The sequence below is a fragment of the Pristiophorus japonicus genome, chromosome 8 (genome assembly GCF_044704955.1).
Source record: "Pristiophorus japonicus isolate sPriJap1 chromosome 8, sPriJap1.hap1, whole genome shotgun sequence".
Lineage (NCBI taxonomy): Eukaryota > Metazoa > Chordata > Chondrichthyes > Pristiophoridae > Pristiophorus > Pristiophorus japonicus.
Genome location: NC_091984.1, coordinates 208121170 through 208135429, shown reverse-complemented (window position 1 = coordinate 208135429; position 14260 = coordinate 208121170). Strand labels below are relative to the sequence as shown.

Below are 14260 nucleotides of genomic sequence, written 5' to 3'. Positions count from 1 at the left end.
CACTACCGTGGTCATATTGGTGGCGCAAGCCTTAAGTTAGACTGTTGTGCTCCTCAATCCTCCAGTGGCTAATTCACATCACAAATTGCTGGAAAAATAAATAGAATACGCTGCAGCGAGCATAGCGACAGAGCAGGAGCAGTGCAGGCACTGACCAGTGCTTATCGGCTTTCAAAATTCTCATCCTTGTTTTCAAATCCCTCCATAGCTTCACCCCACACTATCGCTAATCTCCTCCAGCCTCACAACTCACACCCCCACCCTCCCCAAGGTGTCTGCGCTCCTCTAATTCTGCCCTTTTGAGCATCCCTGATGATAATTGGCCAACCATTGGTGACCATGCCTTCTGTTGCCTCAGCCCTAAATGCCGGAATTTCCTGCTTAAACCTCTCTTTCCTCCTTTAAGACGTTCCTTAAAACCTACTTATTGACCAAGCTGTTGGTCATCTGCCCTAATTTCCTCTTATGTGGCTTGGTGTCAAATTTTCTATCTTATAATACTCCTGTGAAATGCATTAGGATGATTTACATTGTTAAAAACGTTATACAAATACAAGTTATTGTTGTTTAGTACTTGTAAGTTCCAGAGTATAGAAGGGCAATCACTGAATGAAACAACAATAATTTCACAGTATTTGTGCAATTATTTGGAACCATAATATTATTCTTCCAACTATAAAAGTGAACTTTGTCGCTGTGCCTGAAATGCTGGACTGTAAAATCTTCCACAGCCATGGTCAACTGCAGAATGCAGGCAGAGTAAGAAAACTTTAACACAAAAATCTAGGCTGACACTGCAGTGCAGTGCAGTGCTGAGGGAGTGCTGCATTCTCAGAGGTGCTGTCTTTTGGATGAGATGTTAAACCGAGGCCCCGTCTGCTCTCTTAGCTGGACGTAAAAGATCCCATGCATTATTTCAAAGAAGAGCAGGTGAGTTATCCCTGGTGTCCCGAGCAATATTTATCCCTCAATCAACATAACAAAATCAGATTATCTGGTCATTATCACATTGCTGTTTGTGGGAGCTTGCTGTATGCAATTGGCTGCCGCGTTTCCTACATTACAACAGTGACTACACTTCAAAAGTACTTCATTGGCCGTAAAGTGCTTTGGGATGTCTTGAGGTCATGAAAGGCGCTCTATAAATGCAAGTCTTTCTTTCTAATCCTACCGGTTTTATATCCAAGTGTGAGAAAATATATTAAAGTAAGTTACAGTTTGACAAATGTATTGATGCAAAACCTAAAGCCAGAGAATTGTGATTATTATATTAAATTCGTGCATACAATGGATCGGTGCTTTAAATGGAGTGTGTTGTGTTGATACCAGGGCCCTGACTCGTTCACCTATACTACACAGTTCTCATTAAGTAATCTTTTGCACATAAATCCCATGTTTGCGCTTCCTTGCCTTTTACTTTCTCCCTCTCTACAGCTGAGTATCTGCACTCAGCTGGTCTGCCCGTGCATCACATGCTGAATTTGCCAGGTCTCCCTGTAACCCGACACATCGATCTCTCTCAAATCACCCTTCTGGTAAAACTACTGTCGTACTTCGGACAATACAGTGCTTATATTGGGGAATCGGATATCCCCAGCTCACTGAGAAAGTTGCTTATAGTCTGGAGCAGGTTTGACTGATGCTGCTTCCTTGATATAAACCAAGTGGACGCCCTGTGGATAGACTCAACTCTCCGTTATAGTGAAGACCCTTGCTCTTATGATCCCATGGTAATAAAGATCCCATCAGTGATTCTGCCTCATATGTTCAGTTCCCTTGCAGGCACCTGAGTTTGGAGATGGGACTGTAGTCCAGCAAATAACCAAAGAAGCAATCAGGGCAGCGGCAGTTTTAAAACTCAGCCTGACCCTACCAGGAAACACATCGTTCAATCATTATCCTCCAAACTAAACAATTCCTTGGACTTCATTTTTTATTGCTTTGGAAACCATTGATATTGCACCCATATAAAATGTCCTTACATTCCAACTGGTCAGTTACAAAACACTTAAGGAATCCAAGGATGTGTAAGTATTTTTGACAGGAAATTGCAAATGGAACAGCAGATGGATCCTTCGCGCCACTGCCAGGTCACCAGCGGATTTCTGGTTCAGTGTAAGTGACAGTCGCGACCAAAGCAGTGTTAGTCGAGAAATTCAGCCAATGCCACTGATTTTGAGGTTGAGGTGGAGCTGTGAAGATGGAATTCTCAGTGTATTGCCGGGGGGAGCGGCGCAGAGAAGTTGTGGCGTGATGTAATGGTCGCAGTCACTCACGCCAGAATTTCTTGGAAATAGTAATGGCGAGCACTATAGAGGTGATATTACTATGTCGCAAGTTTCCAGCAAATCTTGGCCCCAAGCTTTTGACAAAGCAGCTTTGAAAGCCCACGTGGAAAGGAGGGGATGGTGGGAAAAGGATGATTCTAACTCCAATTCTCCCTCTCTCCCTGTAAGAAAGTGTCAAGATTTTCATTTGATGCCTTCCCACAATGGTGCAGCGGAGATTGGGAACTGCTGTAGCATCACCTTCTACAAACAAAATGTTCATTTCTAATTACTGCAGTCGCGTTAGTATAAACTGTGAGACCTCGTGTTTATAACCACAGATTGTGCAGTCATGTCACGCCACTCATACAAACACACTATGAAAATCATGATACAGCACAATGTGGCCCGAGACAGTACTTCCCTATCACATTGACAATGGCATGAATTATGTAAGGCTGAGTATGTGAACGCAGAGGGCCAGCAATGTTACGCGATACCTCCACTGGCGCCTCCCAGCCCTGCCTCACTTGCGAGGCTCTCTGTCCATGTCTCAGCACTGAGGTGACAACACCATCTCAAAAGGTTATTAAGAGTGTACAAACATCGGACCCCCAGTTTCCGTTCTGAGATAACTTATAATAACCTTTTATCTTTACATTTTGCAGACTTACAGTTTTTTGGGACACAAAGCCACCCCTTTATCTCACAACTCAGTATTGGAGATCTTGATCTGATCGGCGCAGGCGAGGACCCTTTTAATCTTGCTCTTACATACAGCCTCAGGCGGTATCCAGCACCTGCTCTCAGTTGCTTATTCATCCTTAACAGGCCTACAGTGCAAAGTCGATGTTTATATTTGCACAGCAAAAAGGAGCTAATTTTCCGAACTACAGTCCAACTAACCGCGAATGGTAATCACAAAATAAGCAGATCTTCACAAAGAGGTCCCTAACCAAATGTAAGAGGATCTGTTACTAGGATATGCACGAGATATGAAACCTGCACCAGACCGGTTTGCTTGTGATTCCTCTATGATTCGCAGCCCCGCCTTACCTTAGTGAGACTTTCAGCCTGTTTGGGGCTCAGGTCGCCGACTCGACCGCTCATTGCAGCTTTTGCAATTGATCTGACAACTCGTTTCTGGTGAAATGTTACTCCGCCTCGCCCCTGACGCATCGCGACGCCTCTCCACGCCGTCCCGCCCCCTGCTGCTCTGACATACTTAAAAGGGCAATGTATCCATATGGAGAGCGTCACGCTGGACTTCTCGGAAAACAGGCTCGATTCAAACCACAAACAATGCAATGTGTTTTGAGCGAAACTGGCTTTAAAGCTACAAGTATATCATCTAAAAGGGGGGGGAGGGACTCACCATTTAAAAGACACATCACCGTTTCAAAAAGAATTGAAGGGGATCAAAGTGCAAATATGTTGAACCACTAAATATTTAGTGATATAGTTAGATAGGGGGTCAGCTTCCACAGGTATGCTGAAGCAACCCAGCTCTATTCCTCCATCTTTCCCGCCCCCTCCACTACATCTGTGCTGTCAGAATGCTTGTCCAATACCCAATCTTGGATGAATTGCAATTTCCAACAGCAAAACATCAGGAACATTGAAGCAATTATCTTCAGCACCTACCATAAACTCTGTACCCTTGCCACCAACTCCATCCGCCTCCTCCAGTTTTAGGCTTAACCGGACTATTTGCAATCTTAACATCCCATTCAAACCCAAGCTGAGCTTCTAGCCCTATATCCCCTCCATCACAAAGACTGCTTACTTCCACCTCCATAACATTGGCTGCCTCCATCTCACCTCAGCCCATCTGCTGTTGAGAACCTCATCCATGCCTTTTTCACTTCCAGGCTCGGTTATTCCAATGCTCTCCTGACCAGCTTCCCATCTTGCACCCTCTGCAGACTTTCAAATGTCCGTATCCATTCCCGCACTGTCCCAATCATCCATCACCTGTGTCCTCGCTGACCTGCATAGGTTTCAGACCCCCAACACCTCAAATATAAAATGATCAATCTTGTATTTAGATCCTTATGGCTTGATTCTTTCCATTTCTGTAACCTCTGTAGCCCTCCTCCAGGACTCCAGAGTCCTCTGACTTTGGCCTATTGGGCATTCCACCTTTTCCTTCGCCTCAGCATTGGCAGTACTGCCATCAGCCACCTAAGTCCTACACTGTGAAATTCCCTCCATGACTCTGTCTGCCTCTGCTTTAAGTCTCTATTTAAAATCCACCTTTTTGACCAAGCTTCTGTCACCCGTCTTAATATCGCTTTGGCTTGGCGTCCATTTTTTTAATTAGCCTTCTACGAAGCACTTTGGGACGTTTATCTACTCTAAAGGTGCTTTATAAATGAAAGTTGTTATTGATAACTTAACTCTAAATTGGTGTGCCAAAGTGGTATGCCACTGGGAAGTATATTCCAAAGAGAATTAATCATTTGAATGGGAATGGAGTGTGTTGTGATGCAAAAAAAAATGGATTTGTTCTTTGGTACATGTGGTGGGTTCTCTCCTCCTCCGTCTGAATCACATACCATACCCAAGCTAAGTGGATGCTTGTGATCCTGGATCTTTCCCAGTGTCACTCTTGATAGGGTTTCATATGAAATGTAAAAATGCCACATGAACTTGAAGTGTCAGCCTTGGCTCAGAGGTTGTGTATTCAAGCCCCACTCCAAAGATTTGAGCATATAATCCAGGCTGACACTTCAGTGCAGTACTGAAGGAGTGCTGCACTATCAAAGGTGCCGTCTTTCGGGTGCAGCGTCAAATTGAGGACCCATCTTACCTCTCAGGTGAATGTAAAATATCCCATGGCACTATTCAAAGAAGAGCAGGGAGCTTTCCCCAGCATCCTGGCCAAAAACCAATATTTATCCCTTAACCAACATCACTAAAACAGATTATCTTGTCAATTATCTCACTGCTGTTTGTGTGACATTGCTGTATGCAAATTGACTGCTGCATTTCCCTACATTATAATAGTGACGATACTTCAAAAGTACATAATTGACTATATGGCACTTTAAGATGTCCTAAGGTTGTGAAAGATGCTATATAAATGCAAGTTATTTCTATCTAATTGCAGATCATATTTTAATATAACTGCATCACAGCACAATTGGCTGTCAACTTGCAAGAATAATGAAATGCTAGATCATTCAAAATGGTTGTCTCATCTGTCTACATAAATCAAAAATAAAACCCAACTAGATGCACAAATAATCTGCACTGCACTATAGCTTTGGCTCTATTTTAAATCAACCCAATCAATACTGGTTCACCAATGAAAAATCAAATCACCATATAGATGAGTACAGAGTGAACCTGAAATGAAAATTGTATTAAAAGTGCTGATGCCAAGATTTTCAGCATTATAACTTCTCTGTAATTTAAAAAATTGAAAATATTATTTATGATGTTGTTGCTTGTAAGAATACGGGCACATGTTCTGCAGATTTAATTTAATTTCCCTTGAGTTTTGTAAATTTTCCAGTATTACTTTACCCGCTGATGATATCATCAGCCCATTGAAAGCATAGGAACCAACAGCATTCTTTAAAAAACTGAAGCTATATGTGGCACGCATTTAAAAATATAAATTGTTAACCAAACACTTAAAATTTTAAAAATATTTACTGTTAATCAACTAGATTGAGTACACAAGTGTAGTTTACATCAATTATAATAAACATTGGCTGAAATAGATAGATTTGTGGACTCTAGGGGAATCAAGGAATATGGGGATCGGGTGGGAAAGTGGAGATGAAATCAAAGATCAGCCATAATCTTATTGAATGGTGGAGCGGGCTCGAGGGGCCATATGGCCTACTCCTGCTCCTAATTCTTATGTAGAGCATTCGACCTCCAGCATGCTGTACTGTCATGTAGTGTCAGCAGTGGCTCAGTGGGTAGCACACACACCTCTGAGTCAGAAGGTTGTGGGTTTGAGTCCCACTCCACAGACTTAAGCACAAAAGAAAAATCTAGGCTGACACTCCAGTGCAGTGCTGAGGGAGCACAGCATTGTCAGAGGGTGCCGTCTTTCGGATGAGATGTTAAAACGAGGTCCTGTCTGCTCTCTCAAGTGGACGTAAATGATCACATGGCACTAATTCAAAGAAGACCAGGGGAGATACCTCCGTTGTCCTGGCCAAAATCTATTCTTCAATCAACATAACGAAAAAACAGATGATCTGGTCATTATCACATTGTTGTTTGTGGGAGCTTGCTTGCTGCATTTCCTACATTACAACAGTGACTACACTCCAAAAGTACTTAATTGGCTGTAAAGCACTTTGAGACGTCCGGTGGTCGTGAAAGGCGCTATATAAATCCAAGTCTTTCTTTCTTTTACTTTGGAGTTGTAAGATGTGCATTCACGGCCACAGTTTCTCACCATGCCATCAGGGAGATTTACCAAGCAGAGACAGGGTACTTCTTACATAGATTGAAGAAAAATCAAAAGAAGTAGTAGTCTCTATTTCATTTGCACATTTCCTATGAGTCGGTCACCTCTCAGCCAGGGAATGGCGAGTAGTGCCAGAAGAACCGAAGAAAATAAATAATGATTGCAGAATTTAATAAACAAGTACTTTCCTTAGGGAACAACTTTTGTCTGGGTGCTTCTTTTCTTTCAAAAGTATCCCTGAGAATACACATTGCTTTTTAAAAACCCAGCATTAAAAATAACTTATTTTCCAAATCCTTTCTGTGGAGAAATGGTCAAAATATCCAGAAATGCAGCAGTATATTTTTCCCTCATCAAAGATGAAGGATGTTGGTGCTGAGGAATGGATCACTATTCCACTTTTGACATCCAGTGTCAGTATCAAATGTTCCTAGTTCAGGGAAAAGACAACTTTAAAAAAAGGGCTAAACTACAATCTGTTTCAGTAACGTGTCTTAACCCCCAACATCAAAATAATGTTCCCAAGTACCTTGTTTTTCCAGATAGACTGATAAGTTAGTGCAAAGTAATTTTGAATTATGATCAGTTTTTTCCTGTGGTGCCAACCAGGATCTGCTTACCATTTTATTGTAATTTGTTATTTAATTAATTTGTTTTTATTTAAATCAGTTTAGGTGGCCAAAACACTTCCAGGAATCTTAGTGATGTCATCCTTTTAATTTGATTCTGTTCCTGTGGGACTGGCCTTGTCTAATCCTAAATTTTGACCAGCCTAATTGAAAAAGTAACCTATCGGATTTGGATTGAAACTGCACAAATATAGCATTCTTAAAACAATTAATTTCCATCCATCAATTTGGTTGGCATTTGAACCTAGACCCTAGAGGACAGTGTCCTAGCCTATATGTACAAGGTACGGTGTTTGGCGTAGCACTTAAGTGCTTCATTGTGCTGAAAGATATAAGGTTGCAGCAACACAAACAGTTTCTGATCTTGGCTATATTATTAGGAATGGGCGAGGCTAATGAAGGCATTTAAACACGAGGATCAGAATTTTAAAATTCAGGTGTTGGGGACTGGGAGCATGTAGGTCAGTGAAGAGAGAGGTGATGGTTGAACAGGGGTTAGTGCAGGATAGGATATGGGTAGCAACATTTTGGATGAGCTGAATTTTAGAAAGAGTGGAGGATGGAAGCCTGCCCTAGGGAGCATGGAAAATAGTCAAATCTGGAGGGGACAAAGGAATGGATGAGGGTTCAACAGCAGACCGAGGTGGGATGGAGGCGGGCAATGTTATGGATGTAGAAGTAGGCAATCTTTGTGATGGAGAGGATATGGAGTTGGAAGCTCAGATTAAATAGGACATCAAGATCATGAACAATCTTGTCAGCTTCAGACAGTGAGGGGAGAAGGAATTAGTGGTACGGAATCTGTGATAGGGGTCGAACATGATGGCTTCAGTCTTCATAATGTTTGGCTGGAGAAAATTGTGGCTCATCCAAGACTGGATGTTGGACATTAGTCTGATAACAAAGAGGCAGTAGAGGGGGTTAAACAGTATAGAAACATAGAAAATAGATGCAGGAGTAGGCCATTCGACCCTTTGAGCCTGCACCACCATTCAATAAGATCATGGCTGATAATTCACCTCAGTACCCCTTTCCTGCTTTCTCTCCATACCCCTTGATCCCTTTAGCCGTACGGGCCATTTCTAACTCCCTCTTGAATATATCCAACGAACTGGCATCAACAACTCTCTGCAGTAGGGAGTTCCACAGTTAAAAACTCTCTATGAGTGAAGAAGTTTCTCCTCATCTCAGTCCTAAATAGCTTACCCCTTATCCTTAGACTGTGTCCCCTGGTTCAGGACTTCCTCAACATCGGGAACTTTCTGCCTGCATCCAACCTGTCCAGTCCTGTCAGAATTTTATATGTTTCGATGTGATCCCCTCTCATCCAGTGAATAAAGGCCCAGTCGATCCAGTCTCTCCTCAGATGTCAGTCCTGCCATTCCGGAATCAGTCTGGTGAACCTTCGCTGCACTCCCTCAATAGCAAGAATGTCCTTCCTCAGATTAGGAGACCAAAACTGAACACAATATTCCAGGTGAGGCCTCACCAAGGCCCTGTATAACTACAGTAAGACCTCTCTGCTCCTATACTCAAATCCCCTAGCTATGAAGGCCAACATATCATTTGCCTTCTTCACCTCCTGCTGTACCTGCATGCCAACTTTCAATGACTGATGTACCATGACACCCAGGTCTCGTTGCACCTCCCCTTTTCCTAATCTGCCGCCATTCAGATAATATTCTGCCTTCATGTTTCTGCCCCCAAAGTGGATAACCTCACATTTATCCACATTATACTGCATCTGCCATGCATTTGCCCACTCACCTAACCTGTCCAAGTCATCCTGCAGCCTGTTAGCGTCCTCCTCACAGCTCACACCGCCAACCAGTTTAGTGTCATCTGCAAACTTGGAGATATTACACTCAATTCCCTCATCCAAGTCATTAATGTATATTGTAAATAGTTGGGGTCCCAGCACTGAGCCCTGCGGCACCCCACTAGTCACTGACTGCCATTCTGAAAAGGACCTGTTTATCCCGACTCTCTGCTTCCTGTCTGCCAACCAGTTCACTATCCACGTCAGTACATTACCCCCAATACCATGTGCTTTAATTTTAATCTCTTGTGAGGGACCTTATCACAAGCCTTTTGAAAGTCCAAATACAACACATCCACTGGTTCTCCCTTGTCGACTCTACCAGTTGCATCCTCAAAAAATTCCAGAAGATTTGTCAAGCATGATTTCCCTTTCATAAATCCATGCTGACTTGGACCGATCCTGTCACTGTTTTCCAAATGCGCTGTTATTTCATCTTTAATAATTGACTCCAACATTTTCCCCACAACTGATGTCAGGCTAACCGGTCTATAATTACCCGTTTTCTCTCTCCCTCCTTTTTAAAAAAGTGATGTTACATTAGCTACCCTCCAGTCCATAGGAACTGATCTAGAGTCGATAGACTGCTGGAAAATGATCATAATGCATCTACTATTTCTAGGGCCACTTCTTTAAGTACTCTGGGATGCAGACTATCAGGCCCCGGGGATTTATCGGCCTTCAATCCCATCAATTTCCCCAACACAATTTCCCGCTTAATAAGGATATCCTTCAGTTCATTCTTCTCACTAGCCCCTCGGTCCCATGGTACTTCCGGAAGGTTATTTGTGTCTTCCTTCATGAAGACAGAACCAAAGTATTTGTTCAACTGGTCTGCCATTTCTTTGTTCCCCATTATAAATTCACCTGAATCTGACTGCAAGGGACCTACATTTGTCTTCACTAATCTTTTTCTCTTCACATATCTATAGAAGCTTTTGCAGTCAGTTTTTATGTTCCCGGCAAGCTTCCTCTCATACTCTATTTTCTCCCTCCTAATTAAGCCCTTTGTCCACCTCTGTTGAATTCTAAATTTCTCCCAGTCCTCATGTTTGCTACTTTTTCTGGCCAATTTATATGCCTCGTCCTTGGATTTAACACTATCCTTAATTTCCCTTGTTAGCTACGGTTGAGCCACCTTCCCCGTTTTATTTTTACTCAGACAGGGATGTACAATTGTTGAAGTTCATCCTTGTGATCTTTAAATGTTTGCCATTGCCTATCCACCATCAACCCTTTAAGTATCATTTGCCAGTTTATTCTAGCCAATTCACGTCTCATACCATCGAAGTTACCTTTCCTTAAGTTCAGGACCCTAGTCTCTGAATTAACCGCGTCACTCTCCATCTTAATAAAGAATTCTACCATATTATGGTCACTCTTCCCAAGGGGCCTCGCACAACAAGATTGCTAATTAGTCCTTTCTCATTACACATCACCCAGTCTAGGATGGCCAGCCCTCTAGTTGGTTCCTCGACATACTGGTCCAGAAAACCATCCCTAATACACTCCAGGAAATCCTCCTCCATCGTGTTGCTATTAGTTTGGTTAGCCCAATCTATATGTAGATTAAAGTCGCCCATGATAACTGCTGTACCTTTATTGCATGCATCCCTAATATCTTGTTTGTTGCTGTCCCCAACCTCACTACTATTGTTTGGTGGTCTGTACACAACTTCCACTAGCGTTTTCTGCCCTTTGGTATTCCGCAGCTCCGCCCATACAGATTCCACATCATCCAAGCTAATGTCCTTCCTTACTATTGCGTTAATTTCCTCTTTAACCAGTAACGCTACCCCACCTCCTTTTCCTTTCTGTCTATCCTTCCTGAATGTTGAATACACCTGGATGTTGAGTTCCCAGCCTTGGTCACCCTGGAGCCATGTCTCCGTGATGCCAATTATATCATATTCATTAATTACTGCCTGTGCAGTTAATTCGTCCATCTTATTACGAATACTCCTCGCATTGAGGCACAGAGTCTTCAGGCTTGTCTTTTTAACACACTTTGCCCCTTTAGAATTTTGCTGTAATGTGGCCCTTTTTGATTTTTGCCTTGGGTTTGTCTGCCCTCCACTTTTTCTTTTCTTCTTTCTATCTTTTGCTTCTGCCCCCATTCTACTTCCCCCTGTCTCCCTGCATGGGTTCCCATCGCCCTGCCATATTAGTTTAACTCCTCCCCAACAGCACTAGCAAACATTCCCCCTAGGACATTGGTTCCGGTCCTGCCCAGGTGCAGGCCGTCCAGTTTGTACTGGTCCCACCTCCCCCAGAACCGGTTCCAATGTCCCAGGAATTTGAATCCCTCACTTATGCACCACTCCTCAAGCCACGTATTCATCTGAGCTATCCTGCGATTCCTACTCTGACTAGCACATGGCACTGGTAGCAATCCTGAGATTACTACCTTTGAGGTCCTACTTTTGAATTTAACTCCTAGCTCCCTAAATTCAGCTTGTAGGACCTCATCTCGTTTTTTACCTATATCGTTGGTACCTATATGCACCACGACAACTGATTATTCACCTTCCTGCTTCAAAATGTCCTGCACCCATTCGGAGACACCCTTGACCCTTGCACCAGGGAGGCAACATACCATCTTGGAGTCTCGATTGCGGCCGCAGAAATGTCTATCTATTCCCCTTACAATAGAATCCCCTATCACTATCGCTCTCCCACTCTTTTTCCTGATCTTCTGTGCAGCAGAGTGACCCACAGTGCCATGAACTTGGCTGCTGCTGCTCTCCCCTGATGAGTCATCCCCCTCAACAGTACCCAAAGCGTATGACTATATCCACCTCCATAACATTGCCCGTCTCTGCCGTTGTCTCAGTTCATCCGCTGCTGAAGCCTTCATCCATGCCTTTGTTACCTCTAGACTTGACTATTCCAATGCACTCCTGGCTGGCCTCCCACGTTCTACCCTATGTAAACTTGATGACATTCAAAGCTCAGCTGCCCGCGTCCTAACTCGTATGAAGTCCTGTTCACCCATCTCTCTGACCTACAGTGACTCAATTTCAAAATTCTCATCCTTGTTTTCAAATCCCTCCATGGCCTCGCTCCTCCCTATTTCTGTAATCTCCTTCAGCCCCACAACCCCCCAAGATATCTGCACTCCTCTAATTCTGCCTTCTTGAGCGTCCCTGATTATATTCGCTCAGCCATTGGTGACCGTGCCTTCTGTTGCCAAAGCTCAAAGCTCTGGAATTTCCTGCATAAACCTTTCTGCCTCTCTACAGCTCTTTCCTCCTTTAAGACTCTCCCTAAAACCTACCTCTTTAGTCACCTGCCCTAATTCTCCTTATGTGACTCGGTGTCAAATATTTTGTCTTATCATCATCATCATAGGCAGTCCTTCTAATACTCCTGTGAAGCGCCTTGGGATGTTTTACTACATTAAGGATGCTAGAAAAATACAAGTTGTTGTTGCTGATTATTTCACTGCAATACTATAAATGACCATTGTTGCAAAATTTGCATGCTGGACTTTATGGTATGACAAATAACTTACATTCGTGAATTGGTATAATTGAAACCAGCTGACATATTATGTTAACAACAAATACTTAAATTTATATAGCTCCTTATCATTTCAAAGTATGTCAAATAACTCAAAGGATGACTTTTGGATTGTGGTGACTGTTATATAAACAAATGTAAAACATGCACTATAAAAAGGGGCCACATGTGATAGTTTTAGAAACGTGCATAAATCAGATTGCACTGTCAAGTTCTAGCTGATCTTTATTATTTTGCAAAAAGTAAATGCAAACCATCATGGTGATGGAAAACAGACACAGGACAAAGAACTCATAGATGTAACCCTTTTTATTCTAAGAACAATTGAAACGTGAATGTGTAAATTAATCAAAAATTAAATGAAGTTGCATTCACTATATAATTTTTAACCTTAAAATCACATATGAAAATAAATAACTTGTGTGAATATAACATTTTTAAATGCAAAAGCATAACTGATAAAATTCTGAAAATGTTCAAGTTATTTATAAAAATACTGTCGGGTATTCTGTTTAATGGGAGTAAATGAGAAGAGGTTTAATGCACTGGAATCTATATTTTCATTGGAATTATGCTTGCATCAGTTGTGCATTTATCTGGAATCAACTGTATTGAAAAAGTGCAAAATGATCAATACAAAGTTAAGCAGCACATAACATTGTGGTTTGACGAACATTCTGGCAATTTGATCATCCTTTGTCACTAACAATAGGATAGTTCTTTATTGCTTTTATGGACTATAAGAACTCAGCTATAATTAACTTTCAACCAAAGATTCGGTTTGTACGAGAATAGTTGATGACATTCCCCAGACAAAGTAAACAACACCCCATTAATTTGTTAAAACAAAGAAGTTTCAGATGTCATGTCCCTCTTAGTTCCACTGAGAGTTGCAAAAATAATTTCTCACGTTAGAAAAAATGTATTTGCTTCAATTATTTTGCAACCTATTTAACTGTTTATCGCAGTTTTCAACTGTTTTTGTCCCCCCGCCCCTCGTGTTCTATCAGCACTCTTTCTTCCTCAATGCCTGTGAAATCATTTATATAAACTAAAGACATAACATGGCATATTCAGGGCTCAAAATCCGTTAGGACAGACACCCCTGTAAATGTGCAAACTTGTAAAGGCGATAAACGGAATCTTCATATCTGACCAGTTAAATTAAATGGGCCAAAATCGTAGTCGTCAGATGCGGTGATCTTGTGAGGGTGTTCAGTTTTGATCACATGTCCCCAAAATACTTGTTTAAAATGGGACAGTGATACAGCCAGACTCCTTCCTCATCCACCACAGAGGGACGAACAGGAGGCTCCCGGACACTGGGAGCTCGCAAGATAGCGAGCTGTTCATCTCAAGGGTTTTGCGGTTCCCTGATCCCTACACACGAGGATTCACATTGCACCGAGGACCTTTTATCCTCCCTGACTGTTCTGACGCTCATCTTACCGAATACCGACCTCCTCTTTACGGTACCAGCACCAAGAGCCGGATCCGTCTCGGCTGCTGACGGCGTTGCCCGGGCAACGCACGGAAGATCTGGTCCCATGAGCCGCTGACCCGGAAGCTGTCGCGCTCTGAGTGACAG

General features: G+C 42.5%; 1 protein-coding gene across 4 annotated transcripts in view; it reads right to left on the bottom strand.

The window, feature by feature from the left end:
- Positions 1-14191, bottom strand: part of LOC139268975 (SEC14-like protein 2) — a 90732-nt gene extending 76541 nt beyond the window's left edge. For 2 of the 4 annotated variants that reach the window (XM_070887879.1, XM_070887881.1), the window contains exon 1: positions 3324-3401. In XM_070887879.1, coding sequence (XP_070743980.1) covers positions 3324-3377 — 54 coding nt within the window. In that variant the 5' untranslated portion in view covers positions 3378-3401. Of the gene's footprint in view, positions 1-3323; positions 3402-14121 lie in introns of those variants that run through there. The other 2 variants (XM_070887883.1, XM_070887882.1) reach the window with 2 other exon arrangements.
- Between the last annotated feature and the right edge of the window lie 69 nt (positions 14192-14260).